This window comes from Grammomys surdaster, unplaced genomic scaffold (genome assembly GCF_004785775.1).
Source record: "Grammomys surdaster isolate TR1022 unplaced genomic scaffold, NIH_TR_1.0 125985, whole genome shotgun sequence".
Taxonomy (NCBI): domain Eukaryota; kingdom Metazoa; phylum Chordata; class Mammalia; order Rodentia; family Muridae; genus Grammomys; species Grammomys surdaster.
Window position 1 is genome coordinate 2,430,881 of NW_021620801.1, and position 18,526 is coordinate 2,449,406.

An 18,526-nucleotide genomic window follows, 5' to 3' on the forward strand; every position below is an offset into this window, starting at 1 on the left:
AGTGCCAGCGAGCCCCAGGGATCCGCCTGTCTCTGCTGCCCAGGGCTAGGATTACAAGTGCGTGCCACCAGGCTGAGCATTTATGTGGGTGCTGAGGATCAAACTCAGGTCCTCGTGCTTGAGCGGCAACACTTTCCTGACTGACACCACCAGCTTCTGCCATCCTTAGGAATCTTTACAAAGTTAAAAGTAAACCACAAGGAGCTTACCAATAACGAGTATAATGTAAAGGAAATCAAACGAAGGCAGGCAGGATGTAGAATGCCTACAGGAAAAGGCTGCAGGTAAGAGTCCAGGTTCTCTGGTTTAACTAGGAAAGAAGTGTTTTCTCAGGCACACCTTTCAGAGACCAGCTCTCCCAGGTTCACAATCGTCCTAACGCTGCGACCCTTTGATACAGTGGCCCCTCAGCCATAAAATTATTTTCATTGAGACTTCATAAGTGTAATTTTGCCACTGTTACGAATTGTAATGGAAACACCTATGATTTCTAGATATCTTAGGTGACCCCATGAAAGACTCACAGGTTGAGAACCCCTGTCGTAACCAGTTCACAAAGCAACTCAGTGGTAAATAAACACCGTAAGGGGGTGTCAGGTCCACTTACCGACTTTGGCAAAAGCCTCTCTGAGCTCCATCATTTCTTCATCAGACACGGATCCTCTGGCCATTTTCACTACTTTAGGTGACAGACCTGAGAGGAGGAGGACATCAGAGTGAGCACTGTGCATCTGAATTCCTGTAAGCTCAGAACAAAGCCTGTCTATTAGAGGAAGCCATGTTCGTCCTCACCCTCCATGACTTGTCACCATCTTTTGAAACGCCCCAGCCTCCCATGTGGGGTCATCACAGACAGCTATCTGCCATTTCTGCCCTCTCTGCACCACGAGGCATCATGATTATCTTTAAAATTAATGCTTGACCAAGGCAGTAGTATAAGTTTGACCATACATAGTCAAGGATGAAGGAAGGAGGTGACCTTCTAAAAATTCATATATGAAAATCTGAAACACATTTTAAATGTTTTCTCAGAAAAGTTTGCTGAGCAACCTGCTATCCCTGTGCATCACTGCTGCCCCCTCGTGGTCAGAAAGTGAATGAAACAGAAAATGGATGCCCCCTGGCTCCTTGCTACAAACAAGGATGGGGGCTCCATCGGCTGGATTTCCTAGTGGGGAGGTTGTAAATGGAGCAGGAAGACAGCAGATGGCACGTGTCTAACTATAATTTTATTTTGACCATTGTAATAAACTTATCTATTTTAAAATGTTTTCCACTTATGGCAAGGATACTTTAACCATTTTTTTTTTTATGTTTCCACATCATTCTATGGTGCTGCATTTGTTTTCAGTGATGACTGACATCCACGCCAAAAAAAAATGTTATAACAATAAACCCTATGGGTCAAACTGCATCACACTTGCTCTTGGAATCTGCATCTGTTCTTACCTGCCAATGAGTGGCACATGTCTGCCAATGAGTGGCACATGTCTGCCGATGTGAGTGTTGGGTGTCTACCAATGTGAGACTCTCTGGCCACGTGAAATGACAATGGCTTCAAACTTTTGTTTCCTAATCTTTTGTTAATAAAATTCTTGCATGGAAATGAAAGTAAACAAATACCCCAGGCCACACGAGTAAGCAAATAAAAGTAGCCAGCTTGAGAAGCTTAGACTATTTCCCACCCAACATGATTTTAGCTCCCTGTCACCACAGGCATCTATGGGAACTAGAGACATGATTGAAAAGTATCCACATAGGTGTATTGTAACTCGTCTAAAAGGCCTTTTTGTTATTGATTAAAATTTTATTTTATTATCATTGGCCTATATCTAACAAGATAGTGGTGTGATGGGTTCTCTGGGGGATACAGGATGTGCTGAGGGCTAGTTGTACGAACAAACACGCTCTCATTCACAGAGCACAGAAATTCTGAAGACACACGTACTAGTGATCTGACTGCCACCTTCTCTCTGTTCCCTCTCCTTCTCCATCCTTCTCCTCTTACAACTGGATTTCCAAAACTCCTATGAACCAAGTTACAGAGGCATCTTCAAGCCAAAAGAAAGTAAACACAGATGCAGCAAGAGGATGCAGTCAGGGAGGAACGTCAGCAGTTAACGAATGACTAAAACCTGTCTCGTTTTGCCAGAAGTGGCTGAAAATTAAACTCCAACTCTCTAAAAGCAAATGCTAAAAAGAACCATAGGCTCGTAGCAAAATCCTCACCAGGCGTTAAGAAGAGGGTATCTATCGCTTCTCGGCCCTTTGGCTAAGATCAAGTGTAGAAGAGGGAGTCTGTGGGGTGTAGTAAGTACCGTATTTTACTGTGCTCCCTTGACTGTCAGTATAGGCTGATGGTATGCGTTAGTGTGACTATTTCCATTTTATAGAGGAGGACACAGAAGCTGAGAGAAGCTAAGACTCACACCTCAGCAACATTCCAACTCAATTCACTCTCCTCCTCCCAACTGTCTTCTCAAGCTCCACTCCACCCTTTCCACTCACTCTATGCACTGGCTCATCGATCAGCAATCACTCACTGAGTATCTTGAATACCTTAGCTGGTGGGGGAAATTGAATGTCAACATTGTGAGCCTGTCTGGGAATTGCAGAAGGGGAAGTTTGCACTTCTGCGCATTATGCAATGGAGGCCTCTGTTATAGGAAAGTTGTCGTAACTTTACTAAGTTACTGTGGCTAAGTTGGTTCGTCTCTCCTTAACAAGACCAACAATGCACATGGGCAAACCACCACCACACATGCGTAGTCATAGCAAGGTCTCCTTAACAGACTGCAGCAATTCCTTGAGGCCACAACAACTCTGGTGCTAAGGAGGCAGGCCATGCTTGTTAGACATCCTATACTTGGTATATAGGTGTCCATAGGTTCTTAAATTCCACACATATTTTATAAACGCCTACTATAGGTCAGGGCCTGGTCTTTCTTCCAAGTGAAGCATGACCCAGCTAGTTACGGAAAAGCACGGCACAAAGACCAAGGTTGAGGAGAGTAAACTGGGTCATGGAATCCAAACCTGGCCCTGTGTTTGCACACAAGAGTGTCCGATTATTGGACACTGTAAGAGACTGCTGAGAAGTTTAAGTAGAAATAGGAATAAGATTGCATTGTGTCAAAAACAGAACCAAGAGAACTGAAGAGACGGCTCAGCAGCTAAGAGTACACTATCTTAGCAGAGGAGCTGGATTTGGCTCCTCGCACCCACATCAGGTGGCTCAATAACACCTGTAAGTCCAACTCCAGGAGACCCGATGTCCTCTGGCCTCACCTGTAGAAATGTGGTGCACATAAATTCATGCAAGCACCCACATAGGCATAAATAAAAATATAAATAACTTTGAAAGAACAGAGACATACAAGCAATAGGACCATCACACTGGGTAAAAAAGAAACTTCAGAGATCGTGGTATATCGAAGAAGAAATGTTTTTAGCATAAATACCACATGTCTCCAAGCATGGTGGCATACCTCTTTAATCCCGGCACTCAGGAGGCAGAGGCATGGGGAATCTCTGAATTTGAGGCCAGCCTGAACTAACGAGTTCCAGGACTCCACAGAGAAACTCTGTCTTGAAATAAACAAAACAAAACAAACAAACCAACAAAAAACCAAAACAAAAAAAAACAACAACAACAAAATAAAACAGTATGTTGGTCATGTACAAACACCAAATATAACCTAACCTAACACCTAATAATATTCTCTTTAGAGGCTTACGAGCGGGAGGATCAACTCAAAGATGCAAATAGTGGGAACAACTTCATGTTTAAAAATCCTCAAGTCTTCACTAGTTCAACAGCTTTGAAAAAGAAAAAAGGAAGGGAAGGAAGAGAGGGAGGAGGGGAAGTGGGAGAGGGAGGGAAGAAGAGAGAGCAGTGGGCAAGGGAGGAAGGGAGGGAGCATTTAAGCAGTGTAAGAAGTGGGCTGGTTGCTGTGACCACTGTGGGCTGTCGTAGGGCCCAGACTTGCTCAGAACACTGTGTTTCTTTTACCTTCATGCTGAGCAGGACCTAGAAATACAACGCCACTTTTAGATACTGGAGCATCAGACGAAGTTTATTACAGTTTTCTGATTTATACACAGGGGAAATTGTCATGTAACCACGTGAAATGCTTTGTCTGTGCACAGATGCTCCAAGGCCACTCCCCTCCCAGTTGGTGTTCCCAATGCAGAGAGGAAGAGAGAGGGTGAAGCTACCTCTAAAAATCTCGGTGACTTTGATGGAGAGGAGACCCTTCAGCTAATTGGACTGAGTGCGGTGTGCAAAGGACAGCGGTTCCCCAGAGTGAGGCAAGACATGATTAATGTTAGAACATGCACACCAGCCATGTTTAAGAAGGACATCGCTGCAGTAGCATCTAATTTTAGATATCTTACATAGCTTATGTGTTTGCCTGAGGGGACTGTGCCCATTTTTATTCATGCACATTAGAAGGAGTGGGCTATCTTGTCACCTATTATCCAGGTCCTCCGGGAAAGGTGTCAATACTTTACAATACTAGCACCATTTAGGCAGCAGTAAAGGGTTATACTTTGGTATCTGGAGCCACAAAAGAAAGAATGCATGTGTCTTCCAGGGCATGGATGAGTACTTTCAATTGAGCTTTACAGACTCTGTGGTGAGTATGGTCCAAAGTATTTATATCCCCAGACCCTGCCCATCTCCTATCTTTTGGTAAAATATTTAACTGTTTTTTATTCAGTGGGGGGAGTGTATGGCTGTGGGTGTGCCACATCGAACAAGAAGAGGTAAGGAGAAAACTTGAAGGAGTAAGTTTCTCTTCTTTTACCACGTGGAACCCAGGGATCGAACTCCAGTCGTCAGGCTGAGCCCCAATCACCTTTCCCCGCTGAGTCATCTCACCAGCCCACGTGTCCCTTTCTAATGACCACACCGTCTAACAATGCTCTCCCAGGAAGCATTTCAATCAGCAATAAGCTCAGGAACTTCCTTTATGGATCACTACCCAAATCATAGATCTAAGGGGATGAATCTCAAATCATGTATCTGGGTCACTTCTGCTTTCCTGTGGGGACTTTGGCTTTTTAGATTAATCACCATAGAATCCCAAGACAGTTGGCTAAAGAGATCACTAGTTTTTCTCTGTTTTGTTTGTTTGTTTTAATTTTATGACTATCCCTTAGCTCATGTAAACCCCCAGCAGCAAAAGCCACAAAGTCTGTTCCTTCTTGAAAGATGACAAGGTTTTTGTCTCTGCTCCCAGATATATGGTGTTCCCCAGCTGGGTCATGGCCAGTGATTCTGAGGATGAGTTATTACCAAAGTATTTTGACTCAAATTGCTTAAGGACCAAATGTAGAAACCACTTAATAGGTGTTTACCACAGAACACAGTGCTGAGGGATTTGCAAAAGAACACAGCTCCTCTAAGTGAGTGTATACTTAGGAGTGGGAATTTCTCGGGTTTCAGAACTGATATGAAAACAGCAGAAGAGGGGGACAGTGGCCTGCCCTGGTACGGTGACACTTACAGGCTACTCTGGGTGCATCAGTGTTAAGATTAGAGACAGTGGCGACCAGTTATCCACCTGCCAGAGTCTCAGGCATCTGCCACCCAGTGTCACATGATCAAGGCACGCTTTTGCCTGTGCCCCACTTTCTCTGCAATCTGACTCTGTAGGTAAAAGAAAACTGGAAACTTCTGACTCTTGGTCCCAGTTACATCTGAGCAACCTCAGGGGATCTCAACATCCACCAGGGAAATGACAAAGCTTCCAGAGACCTCCACGAGCAGTGAATAATCAGAAACACACTGTCTGAGTAACAAGAGAGCTCCAGGGCTGATTGTAGTTTAAGATGAGTAAGAAATGAAGCAAAGATGTGACAAGATTCTGTAGCAAAAGAAAACATTCATACAGTTTAGAAGGGGGAACTCTGCTCTTGCTTGGCCCTGCCCTTTCTGCTTAGGAGAGCTAACGAAGAACACACAGCAACTTGCTCAATATCATTGGATGACTCTAAAAATACCATTTTTAAATGACGTTGTTTTCTTTTTAACAATTCAGTTATAGGGACTGTAGAAATGCCTCAGTGGTTAAGAGCACTGGCTGCTCTTGCAGAGAACCTGGGTTTAGATTTCCAACACCCACATAACAGTTCCCATTTGTCTGTCACTCCAGTGACTCCAGTTCCAGGAGATCCAACTCCCTCTTTTGACCTCCATGGGCACCAGGTACACAATTGGTGCACAGACATACAAGCAAGCAAATATACACACATACCTTTTTAAAAACTGAATTCAATTACAGATGGCATCAGATATAAATGGGCACTTGGAGAGACTCTTACAAATCCTTCTGTCAAGTTAAACCTCAAATTTGACTTTTTTTTTTTTTCAGTTTTTCTTTCTGCAAATGCACCAGTTTCCCACAGGCTGTTCTAAGGCACAGAATCCTTTCTCCCCAGCCTCTGACCTAAAGGCCTCAGGGGAGAAGACAAAGGAGGCCTGACCCTGCAAATCTGGAGCTATGAAAACACTACTAGGAAAGCCAGCAGGTCACAGCCCTCTAACCTGCTCACCATGGTGGTGCTCTGAAAACCTCTAGGGTTGGCCATTCGATTGAGGGGCTTCTGAAGCTACAGGGACAGATCCCAGACCTATCTCCAACGCAAGAGACCGCATTGCCCCTCCTCTCCTTCCTTGAACATTCCCAATACCTCTGCTCTCTACCAAGAGAGCCAATCCAAGCTTTGTAAGCAAGGGTGATACACCAGGCTAGAGTTTGAGGGTCCTGTAGTACATTGGCACCCCTCTCCTTCCTTAGGCGACAGTGCTATCCCTGGTTCTGGCCTCTTGGGAATGAATCCACAGCTACTTTTCATCCTGCTCCAGCACAGGGTGTTTAAGAGCCACGCCAAAAACACATTTGTTCAAAGAACTGATATCAATTGATCTACTGTTATCATCTGAATATCAAACATCATTCACTCATCCATGAATGAAAACCCACCTAGATGTTTCTGTACAAAGCTCTGCACTAGTTGCTGGGAGACACAGGAAGAAGACCAAGAACCAAGGGCTCGGGCTTCATGAAGCCAACATTTAAACTCAGCTCGTAGATGACGATTCGTATAATGCAGTAGGATTTCCTGGAGCTCACTTCAGATGAGTGAGAAGGTTAAACACAAGCCTTTGAGAATAAATAAAAAGGAGGGGGTACCAGAGAGGAGGCCTATCTAAACTCAAAACAGCATGGCAGGAATCGTGACACGGACCTACAACCCTATCACATAGGATACGGAGGCAAAACGATCTCCTTGAGTTTGAGATTAGCCTTTGCTACATGGCGAGAGTTCTGGGCCAGTCAGGACTACCCTGCCTCAAAGTACAGAAATACAGACATAAAATAAATAAAAAGACCAAATACCAAGATCGGCCCACACAATTCACTAAATGAGTAAGTTTTCCCAATGAGTCTCATCTGGAGTAAAGGGCAGGGGGAGTGAGGGAAGGTTGTGTCTAGGCTCTGGTGAGGAGACTCTACCTCCCTCCTGGCTGTGGAACATCAGCCTCCAGCTTATTCTCTGGGCCTCAGTTTCTTCATCCATAAATTGAGAGAGGGAGTCCCTTCCATGTTAAAAGTCTCAGGATTGCACTCAGTAGCTGAGCAGTGAATCTGTAGATTAGAGCCGAGCTTGCAGAGAATAACACGGTTCGTATCAGTGCCCACGAGAGTAGTGGCTGTACCTCAGAGGTATCTCTTAAAAAGTGAGCAAGTGGGGGAGGGGGCCTGGCTCCCAGGGGCCAGCCACTGTCCCTGTTCTTACCTCTCGTCACATACAGAGCTGTTCCAGAAGATGTATCTCCTCATGGACCCCGGGCAGATGTCCCTGCTCAGCCGCCCAGTGGAGCAGCTGAGAGCAGGAGAGCTGTCAGAGTGGCCCGTGGGACCTATTTTCTGGGATGTCATCACACACGGCTAAAGACAAGCGGATCCAGTTTATTCCTAGCTTCTGGGCAAGCCAGTGAACAGACTGTCCCAGAAAGAGAGCCATCTAGCATTTTCTTTAAAAAGACCCAAATAAGGAAACTCTATAACCTCTCCGGTGTCTCATAACCCTGCCTTGTAACCTAAATCTTTTCTGATACAATTACAGCTCCTCCTTTCTTGGGCTAATCTCAGAAAGATCTATAGCAGTTGGTCAATTCATAAATCTCCCACCTTGGAGATCGTTTATACCTTTTAGATGTTGGTTTAGGAGTTTATTTTCCAACTTTTAAATTTGTCCTGCTATCTTCTGCGTTTGTGCCAACCTCCTTAACCAGTGAACACAAGACTATCAGGGTTGCAGGATACCCCTTATAAAGAGCCCGGAGATTCCTGAAGAGGTTAAAAACAGAACTGCCATTTAGTCCAGGTACTCCATTATTGGGTATTTACTAAAAGGACAAGAAACCTTTACATTAAGAAATCTGCACCCCATGCAGGACACCTCAATGGCAGCACTGTTCTTGATGACCAAGAAATGCCAAGTATGGTGACAGACACTGTAATGTCAGCATCTGGGAAACCGAGGCAGGAGAGTAGTAAGTTGAAGGCCATCCTGGGCTGCATAGTAAGGTACTTCCTCAAAGAAAAAATGACCAAGAAATGGAAACAACTTAAATGTCTATTAACTGAGGACTGGATAAAGCATCACATACATGTGACACATGGTAAAAGCACAATGGAATTATACTCTTAAAAAATAGGAAGAAAAATTTTCTGTCAGTGCAAGAACATAGATGAACCTGAAGACAGCCAGAGAAACTCAAAAACTAACTCATTCACTAATATGTTATACACACACACACACACAGTCATTCTTATGGAAGCTGAGAGTAAAACAGTGGCTACCAGAAGCTGGAGTAGCTAGTGGGGGTCATGCACTGTCACAGTTGCATAGAGGAATGAGTTCAGGAAAGCTACTGTGTACCATGGTGACTACAGTTGATGACAGTCTGCCATACTCTTGAAAACGCTAAGGAAGTGGACTAAGAGGGTTGACTACATAAAAACATAACCATGAGGTAACTCACTCATTTAACACAGTGCAAATACATTTCAAAACCTATGTTGCACGTGAGAAACACATACTACTTCATACGTCAACTAAAAATCAATTTGGAGGAAAGTGTTTCAAAACCATCAGTAACAAACTATAAGAAAGCTTTTCTATTTAGAGTCATGGCACCTAAGGGTAAGGGGGGGTCCTCCAAATACCTCTGCAATGTTCCCATAACTCTAGAAGCAGCCAAAACTAATCTTTTATGTAGATTTAAGAAACAGCATAGAATCATAGAATTGCAGTGGTGGAGTGTCTACCTGAATGGGATTTGCGTATCATTAACTAGGTTCTGAAACCCATTCTCTGGCAATTCTAAACCTGTACCCTAAGCAAGCTCATGATTGTGTACAGTTATCCTTTCAACTGACATTGCCAAATATCTGCTGCACTCCGGGGCCTGTGTTAGATGCTGAGAATACCAAAGTAAGATGTGGCTCCTTTGGTAAGGAAAACAGACACCACTCAATACAGAATCCAGGAGGATTCCTTCCACCCCCCAAAAGAATTTGTTCCCCTGATAAGAGGTACAGATGGCCCCCTAGAGGAAGATACACAGCATTGCAGTTCAAACGTATCCTTCAAAGTCCTGTTAGGAACCAAATTCAGAATGTATTGGTGTTAAAGGGAGGGCAAATGACAGTGTTTAGTGCAGAGTCCCCATCAGCCATTTAATGTCAACATGGCAGGGATTTTCTTCCGGTAGAATGGAGCTTACCCACTCTCACCCTTCTTTGCCTGTGTTTCTTGCCTTCTGACTGCTAACTCGGGATGAAGTAGAGGAATTAAATGTAGCCCCTCACCCTTGGATGACAGTTCAGCCTCTAAAATGGAAAGAAATGAGTCTCTCTGACTTATACACTACCCAGCCTCAGGCATTTGGTCACAACAGCACAAAATAAACTAAGAGACTTAGACTCAAGAGATGAGCCAGAGATTTCTCGAAGGTCAGTCAGCCTTCCCCCTCTTTTATGTGGGATCTTTAACCCAAAGACTCTAGATAGACCTAGTCATCTAGAGTCGAGAAAACAGTAGCTAAAAGACAGTGGAAAGACGTGGATCATAACAGTAGCAGTTAATATCTGCTGAATGCTTTCTCTACATCATGATGCTCGGGTCTCACCACAGTCCTGAGCATTACTGAGGAGGATGAGGTTAAATGACTAGCTTAAGGTCATGTAGCTGTGAACTGGGGCAGGCTCCTCACTTTCCAAGTGTCCTGGTTACCACATTCCTGTATCTGTTCTCTGCCCTTCATCAGGGTGACCCAAAAGGAAACTCCAAAAGGTCAAAACCCTAGTTTCTTGTTGAGCCTACAAACTCAGGACTAGCAATCTGGGGAGATTCTAGATATCTCTTCTCTCAAGTTCCTCAGCATTTTAAAGGAAATGTTAAGACAAGCAAGGCCACCACCAGGCTTGGGCTTTCCTGCCTGTGTCCCCATGGCTGTCATGGATAAAAGGGGTCCTGTATTCAGGAGTCCAGCATACTTTAGTTATCCACTATTGTTTTGTGAAGTCTTATCTTGGGCACTGAAAACACATCTGAAAGATGCTTTCAGAGACACACAGCCAACTGAAGGAAAATCTACACTACCCTGAGTCATTTAAATATGTCATCATGGTGCTGTGAGCACAGAGAAGGGAGCCCTGGCCTCTGCCAGGGAAGAGGGAAAAGGTCAGAGAAAGGGGTGGGAGAAGAAAGGATGGGGAGATGGGAATGAGAAGGAGGGAGGAGGCAGGAGGGCCAGGGATGAGGAAGAGAGATGGGGTAAAGAACGAAAGAGAAGGCTTTCCAGAGAAGGCAATATCAAGCTAAGTCTTAGGGACTCACTGTGGAGTTTTCCATATAACCAAGATGGAACCAGCTCTGAAAACAAAAGGCAAACAAAAGCCTACAGAGATGGCTGATGCTGGTTTGGTGTGGCTGAAGTAGGGATGTTGGATGCTGAACCCCACAGAAAGGAAGTATGCGAAACTGAGGTTCTCTTGTTTCTAAAAGGGAAATATCAGTGATTCAGGCTATACCATGGACACACACACACACGCACATGCACGCACATGCACGCACTCACACTGCACGCACACATGCACACGCACATAGTACAGGTAATAAAACAACGTAAACAAATGCTTCCACATAGAAACAGTTTCCTTGGCTTGTCTGTGCTTGCTTCCTCTTTAAAACACTGCCTCTCAGAAAACTCTGCTTTGAGAAGTGGGAACCAGAGATACCAGAGTTGGGAAAATGGGGCCCCCCAGAGTACAGAAGTGAACCAGAGACTAGCTTCAACAGAGAAGTGGAATGTCCAGAGTCTTAGTGAGGTCTGATCAAGTCGTCAGGTAGCACATCCATTAAAATTCAAGAACCTGAAGATTTGGGAGGAAAAAAAATCTCCAAATAGTGAGATATCCATAAAGGAAATGGGGTGAGAGACAGGGAGAGGAAAGGGTAGACGGTAAAAGATGCAAGGTAAGAACTTTTAGAAACTTATCTTAGGGAACATAGCAAATTTCTAGTCTACATGGAAGAAATATTATAGTCACTACCCTGAAGCCACACTCGATTGTGTATACACTCTGTGCATTGTGTGAGTGAAAATCTAGGTTTTACGCCATGGCCTATCTCTCTAAAAGACCTTGGCGTGCCTTGTTTTGGCTCCTGTATGCCAGTTCCCTGCTTGAAGTCTTAGGAGCCCCACAGACGGTGCAGACCTGGCAGGTGATACTAGAAGCTATCAGCATTGATATTAATTAACTTTATTTTAAGAGTCTCTGAGCTCTGCCTTGCCTGAAGTGCTAACCGTGGAAAGTACCTTCTACCAGTTGAGGAAGTGCGGCCAGACTTGGAAAACACACAGTAATGTTAAGAAAAACCCAACCACATCCACCGTGAGCCATGAGAAGTGAGAGAGCTTTGGGCATCTGAGATAACGGCCTCTGCTGCTCCCCTCCTTTCCCCTCCTCCCCTTGGCTACTCCAAACGTTCAGGACAGGTTCTCTTGTCCTGCACTGCACTTTACCCTGATTGTTCACTCCCTAAATCTCTAGGCATTTTCTGTATTCTAGTTTGAGTTGAAAACCAGTAACTACATTTGTACACGAACAATGGCAACACAGGCTCCCAGTTAGAATGTGATATTCTCAGTGGGCTCAGTGGAGCTGTTATTTTAAATCTCTGATAACAAGGTCAATTACATACACACACACACACACACACACACACACACACACACACACACACACAGGGGGGGTGGAGTCACAGGCAGTTAGCCAAATATTTACCAATACCAATTTATGCAGGGGTGTTTCTTTTGTCAAAGTTTTCAGTGTCACAAGAGGGAAATTTCAGCGGCTACACAATGTAACCTGATACTTGCATAATTGTAGACTGTATGTTACAAACCCTCAAGCATCTATTTGCTTACTTTCTCAAAACGTTTGTTAAACCAGTAGATGCACCCAACATAGAGCTGGGATCTCTTACTGATAGAAAATATGGCACAAGGAACAATCATTCAATACTCAATCCTAGACAAGGACACTTAAGATTTATCCTCAGGTGACACCTAGGTCATGGTAAAGGATGTAGAGTTTCAATATGTAGACCAGGGTAGACCCTTATTCTTGATTTTCCAACCTTAGGTAGGTTCTGAGCACTGGGATGATGGGCATATGCCACCATGCCTGACTACAATGTCATTTGTGTAAGATTTACTTATTTATTTTTACTTAATGTGTGTGAGTATGTGTGCCTACATGCATGTTTACGAACCGTGTGCATGCCTGGTACCTGAGGAAGCCAGAAGAAGTCATCAGACTTCCAGGAATTGGATAAGGGTTTTGAGCTGCCCTGTAGATGTTGAGAACTGAATCCAGGTCCTTTGCAAGAGCAGCAAGTGCTCTTACCTTCTGATCGAGCTCCCATGGATGCAACATGGAACAATGGTAGTGAACACGGGCAAATCAGAAAATAGGCAGTAGTTGCTTCCATTCACGGGAAAGAAACAGGCTTCCACCTACCACCACATGGCTTGCATGCCGCTATGACATGAAAGTGTGTGGTGGAGAGACGGGAGAGGAAGAGAAGCAAAATGGTTTGAGTGCTGTGGAACTGCAGATGTGGGCGTGGTGAGGAACAGCCTTATGTGGAGAGCCTGGGCTGCCACTGAGGGCCATGTCCATGGCCTGTGTTACCACCAAAGGCCATGCGGACATCCCTGGTTTGGGCTGCCACCTTGGACCCTGCTAATGTCCCAAGGCTTCAAAGAGCTGCCCCTGCCCCTCACTGGCTTTGGCACTAAATAGACCTGGTCCTGCTCCTTGCCATCTGCAGCACTTGGGTGAGCTAGCCAGGGCAGTGCTGGAGAACTGGCCTGGTACAGGACAGTTGGCAGGCTGACCAACTCAGGCCCAGATCCAGGGCTTTGTCTTGGCCCACCCCAACATCTACCCCATCTAGGAACTGCTGGAGCAACTGAAGGGGCCGGTCCTGCAGATCCAGAGCTGCAGGGTCTCTGTGACACAGGGCAACAACAAGATATCTGAGAGGAGACCTAGTGAGGATCCAGTATTGATCGTGTAGCAGAAGCCAGAGGCCTTGAATCAGACCACTGACTCATTGCAATGAGCATTTGCAAATAAAGAAGTATAGACAAATGTGTGTGCTGTGGGACACACTGTGACACGCTACAGCTTCCGTGGTGAGACGTTTGGTTTTTGTTCTGTTGGGAGTTTTTTTTTCTATTTAATTTTTGTATTTTCTTTGGGGGCAGTTGCAAGAGTGGAGGGTAGATATGAAGGGACAGGGAGACGAGCAAGTTTGGGGTGCATGATATGATGTTTATAATCATTAAAAAGTTAAAATAAAACAAACTGACCTAAGCTGTTCAAGAGATTGCTCAGTGTCTGATATGGTCAAAGCCAGAAGATGAATCCAAGTCTGGGTCCATCTGGTAATTTTCTATACACTGTATCTGTCTCTTCCATGAAGAAGAGCTATAAGCCCTGGTTATAAAACTTGTAAAATAAGGTTTATTTTATATTGGTTTATAAACCAGTGAGATGGCTCGGTGGATAAAGACTCTTGCTGCCAACAACTTCCCCAGGTTGTCCTCTGTCTCCATGTGTGATGGTATGTGCACATATACACAGAATAAGTATGGAAATAAATACTTTAAAAAAGTAAGTGGGTGGTGATGGTGCACACCTTTAATCCCGGCGCTCAGGAGGCAGAGGCAGGCAGGTCTCAAAAAAAAAACCAAAAACAGAAACAAAACAACTGTAAAATATTTACAAGCTTCAAAAAACAGATATTTGTACAAAATTGGAGAGAGAATCAAGGCCCTGAAAGCACAGGCAAAACCACCTGATCAACAGAGAGCTGAAATGTCTCAATTGTCACTCTCAGTGGTCAGAGGACAGAAACAGCACTGGTGTTATCTTAATAAAAATCTCCACATGAAGAGCAGTCAGGCAGGGGGACACCCGAAAAGTTTCCATGGTACCCTTCATCTTTTGAAAGAGGAAACTTAAGAGAAATTAACAAACCACTGGAAATGCCAAGGACAGTTCTATTCACAGTTTTAAGATGAAGAGGGCTGTTCATCACTGCTCTTCATGACTGGAAACCTGCACCCTTGTCCTTTTCCCCAGGTACTTTGTCTTGGTACCTGTGACCTCAAGTTCTCTATAAGGAATTTCCATCGCCCTTGTCCTTCCTTGGGTGAAGGTGACTGACTGTTAGGATTTGAGTCTGAAATGTTTGAGCGTGAGCAGTTGGTCTCCAGATAATGTGCCAACTTTGGATCTCTGACCTGGCTAGCTGAAGGTGATATCTGCTTTTGGCTCTGAATCAACCTACCTGGATCTAGATGTGAACAAATCAATCTTCGTGTTCCAGAACCACTATTACAGCAGTTTCAGTGGCCAATTTTTCCCTGCCCAGATAAACGGTAACCTCTAAATGGTGAGTCAAAACAGACCACTCCACCCTTAAGTGGCTCTTGTCAGTTATTTAGTCATGGCCATGATAGAAGTAACAGAAATTCAGGTTACACACTCCTTATCCAAAACACTTGGGACCAGGAGTGCTTCAGACCTAGGAGTTTTACAGATATAGGGATATTTGCATGACATCTATCAAAAAAATCTGAAATATTCTAGAATCTGAAAATTCCTGAGAAGTATACCAGCACTCAAAAGTTTTGACTTTCAGAGTGTCTGGGTTTCAGATACTTCAGTCAGGCAGTTCAGCTTCTGTGAGCTCATGCAGTCAAGGAGCTAAAAGGACCCACACTGTAGAATGTTCACTGGCAATAGAGAAGACAATGACTTATGTTAATCAAAATTCTGCCTGAGCAACGGCACGTAGGGCAATAAGCAGATATCGCACAAATAAGTTTAGGTAGTTCTCTACCTTGTTGATTCATTGGATAAATTTTAATGAATTTATAAGAATAAGGAACCAGAGTGCAGGTTATTAAACACCAGGTAACTATCCCATCAGGCAACTTCCCTCTGGAAAGTGCAAGCAGAATAAAAATGAGAACAAATTATCTGGGAGACCACAATTCATGCACATAACTAGCCTGGTACCAGAGTTGATGCCCCAGTTTTCCACTGTGGAGGATGCAACCTCTGATGTCTACACAAGTTGAGTTGCTAACGTATCTGTGTGTGTGTGTAGAGTGAAGGGTAGGGGTCCAGGTAGCTTGTACTAAACTAAAATAAGAATCAATGCCTCAACCACAGAGCCGAGGCTTTGCTGGTTCCTCAATTTAACATCTTAGCTTTTCCTTCCGGGGGAAGTGGGGCTGGCTGTATTTGAGAAATGGCCTTTGTACATCTTGTAAATAGGACTGACATAGACCGGGCTCTGAAGCTGAGGAAAATGTGTTTTCACTCACTTCGTGGGTCACTTCCAATTAATTTATTCATAACTGTCAGTCACAGCACACTAAAAATGTGAAGACCACTTGACTGAAGTTATTCTGAAGTTATTCTTTTCTTTCTTTCTCTCTTTCTTTCTTTCTCTCTTTCTTTCTTTCTTTTTTTTGTTTTTTGTTTTTGTTTTTTTTTTTATTTGTTTGTTTTTTCGAGACAGGGTTTCTCTGTGTAGCCCGGGGCTGTCCTGGAACTCTGTAGACCAGGCTGGCCTCGAACTCAGAAATCCACCTGCCTCTGCCTCCCAAGTGCTGGGATTAAAGGCATGCGCCCCCACCGCCCGGTTGACTGAAGTTATTCTTAAGGCCTAAGATTGTTCCAAGATTTTAAAGGGAAATATCATGTTGTATGGTCTGTACATTGTATACACCAATTATAGTCACATGCACAGGACAGAGCTCGTGTGGTGACAACAGAAGAGTCTCCAGTAAAAGCCATCATACCATGGGCACACTTCTTCAGAGGAAGTTTCAAGCATCTAAGCTCAACTTCAGACCTTAGGCATACACGCACTATAGTTCGTTGTTCGTTCTAGAGCCTTCTCTGGACTCCAATCACTGATACAGCACTCATTCGGTCATAGAAAATGACAAAACACACAAGAGAACAAACCTGCTGTCAAATACGAAGGTGATGCCAGACCTTGTGGGATTGCAGTGACAACTGGGTACTTTCTTACAGTTAAAACCCTCAGAGAAATGCTCAATTCTAAGTGAGGGTGCATTAGCTGTTACTATTAGGGTGATAACTGAAATTCCTCCTCACTGCCCCTCCCCCTCCTGGGCTTGCAATATCTTACAAGATGGCAGTTGTGCAACTGATGGGAAGACGGACGCAATGATGGAAATTGACAAACAGAAACAACAGGAAGAGCGAGTGGTGAAGACAGGAAGCTGAGTCAGAAGGAAGCTGAGGAAAACAACAGGAGATGCCGTCTGGGAGCACCTAGGGCTTCAACAGCTGGAGCAAGATTCCCCTAGGTGACTGATACCTGGGCAGGATGCAGTGTATCAGCACTTCGGAAAGCCATCAGTGTTTTGATGTCAGAAGTGCATTGTCATCTAGCAAAACAGGAACACTCGGAACTCAGAGTCGGCTGACAGATCAGTTTTAGTTTGATGGGCTCTGACTTCGATTTTTATTTTTGTGTTGTTCAGTACTTGAACTGAGCTATCTTATTTCACTGGGTATCTGTGAAGTGGGAAACAACCAAACCCCACCCACCCAAAAAAAAAATCCTGGGGAGAAATTTACATTAATCTAAACAGTGTCATTCTGCTGTAACATCTGCCGTTAGTCATAAAGTCCAATGACTTTATAATCTGAACTTTTTAGCCCTTCTCAAACGAGCTAAACTTAATTTTCTGATTTAGCTTTATTTTGAGATTTGATTGCTGTATCCCCTGTATGTACAGAGGGGCCTGCACTCCTCAGGTAAAAAAAAAAAAAAAAAAAAGAAAAGGTAACTTCAGAATTTTCTAAGAACAATAGAGAGTGATTGAGTAATGTGTCCTTGTGTACATTTCATAAACAAAGGCCTATCTTGGGGATATAGCTTGTGTACGGATAGCTAGGTAGTACGCTTGTAACTGCCTTTAAAATACAATGATGGACGGGTGCCATTTATTCCTGAAGTCTAATGTCATCACATCATGTCTCACGTTTCTTGAAGCCGTTGTCCATTTGGTGCCGTGAGGCTAAAACGAAGACTGGGCCCTTGGAAAAGAAGCAGGGCAACAGTTGAGGACAATTACTGCCACGAGCTCCCTCAGAGCAGTCCCCACAAGGACTCAAGGAGCACGAAAGTAGGAAGTGGAATCAGAGTTATGTAACGAAATGCATAAAAAAATGTGACAAATGTTCATTTCAGTCAATATCTTCAGCAGCTCTGTGCGCCCGGAGAGACAGGGAACTCCGCTCTGTGAGTGCGGCCGGACAGAAAAAAAAAAAATAAGATAACAATCAGTGCAATGCTGACCTGAAGGCAAAGCCTTAAGGCGAACTTCAGACAGTGGAGGAAGCACAGACAAGGACGCTAGTGGAGGACCTGTCTTTCTAAGCAGCCCTGGAAAAGTCTGAAGATTCACGGGGAAGATACTGAAGAAACAGAGCGAAAAAAGAGTGAAACACCATGGAACTTTCTGGTGGCTTGTGGTCTAGTGGGCCCAGAACGTGGGTAGGCAAGGCAGGGAGAGGGAGGGGAGAGACTCAATAAGAAGGAAGTGGCATGAAATAAGGCTGAGGAAGTGGGCTGAGGCAAATTCATGAAGGCACAAAAATTCTTAGCAAAACTGTTAATGAATCATCCCACCGTTACATGAAATCTGCCAAGAGATCTATTTATGAAAATCAAAATCCTTTTGGGTGTCTTGCAATTTTTTTCCTTTCTCTGTCTTGAACACCTGTACATACACTCTCTCTGTCTCTGCTCTCTCTCTTCTCTCTGATACACACACACACACACACACACACACACACACACACACACACACACA

The 18,526-nt window shown here is 44.2% G+C and overlaps 1 protein-coding gene across 1 annotated transcript in view; it reads right to left on the reverse strand.

Annotated features, from left to right (window-relative positions):
* Lcp1 (lymphocyte cytosolic protein 1) overlaps positions 1 to 18,526 on the reverse strand; it is a 93,679-nt gene that overhangs the window by 33,115 nt on the left and 42,038 nt on the right. Inside the window, exon 4 of the mRNA XM_028754280.1 lies at positions 608 to 694. Coding sequence (XP_028610113.1) covers positions 608 to 671 — 64 coding nt within the window. The 5' untranslated portion in view covers positions 672 to 694. The remainder of the gene's footprint in view (positions 1 to 607; positions 695 to 18,526) is intronic.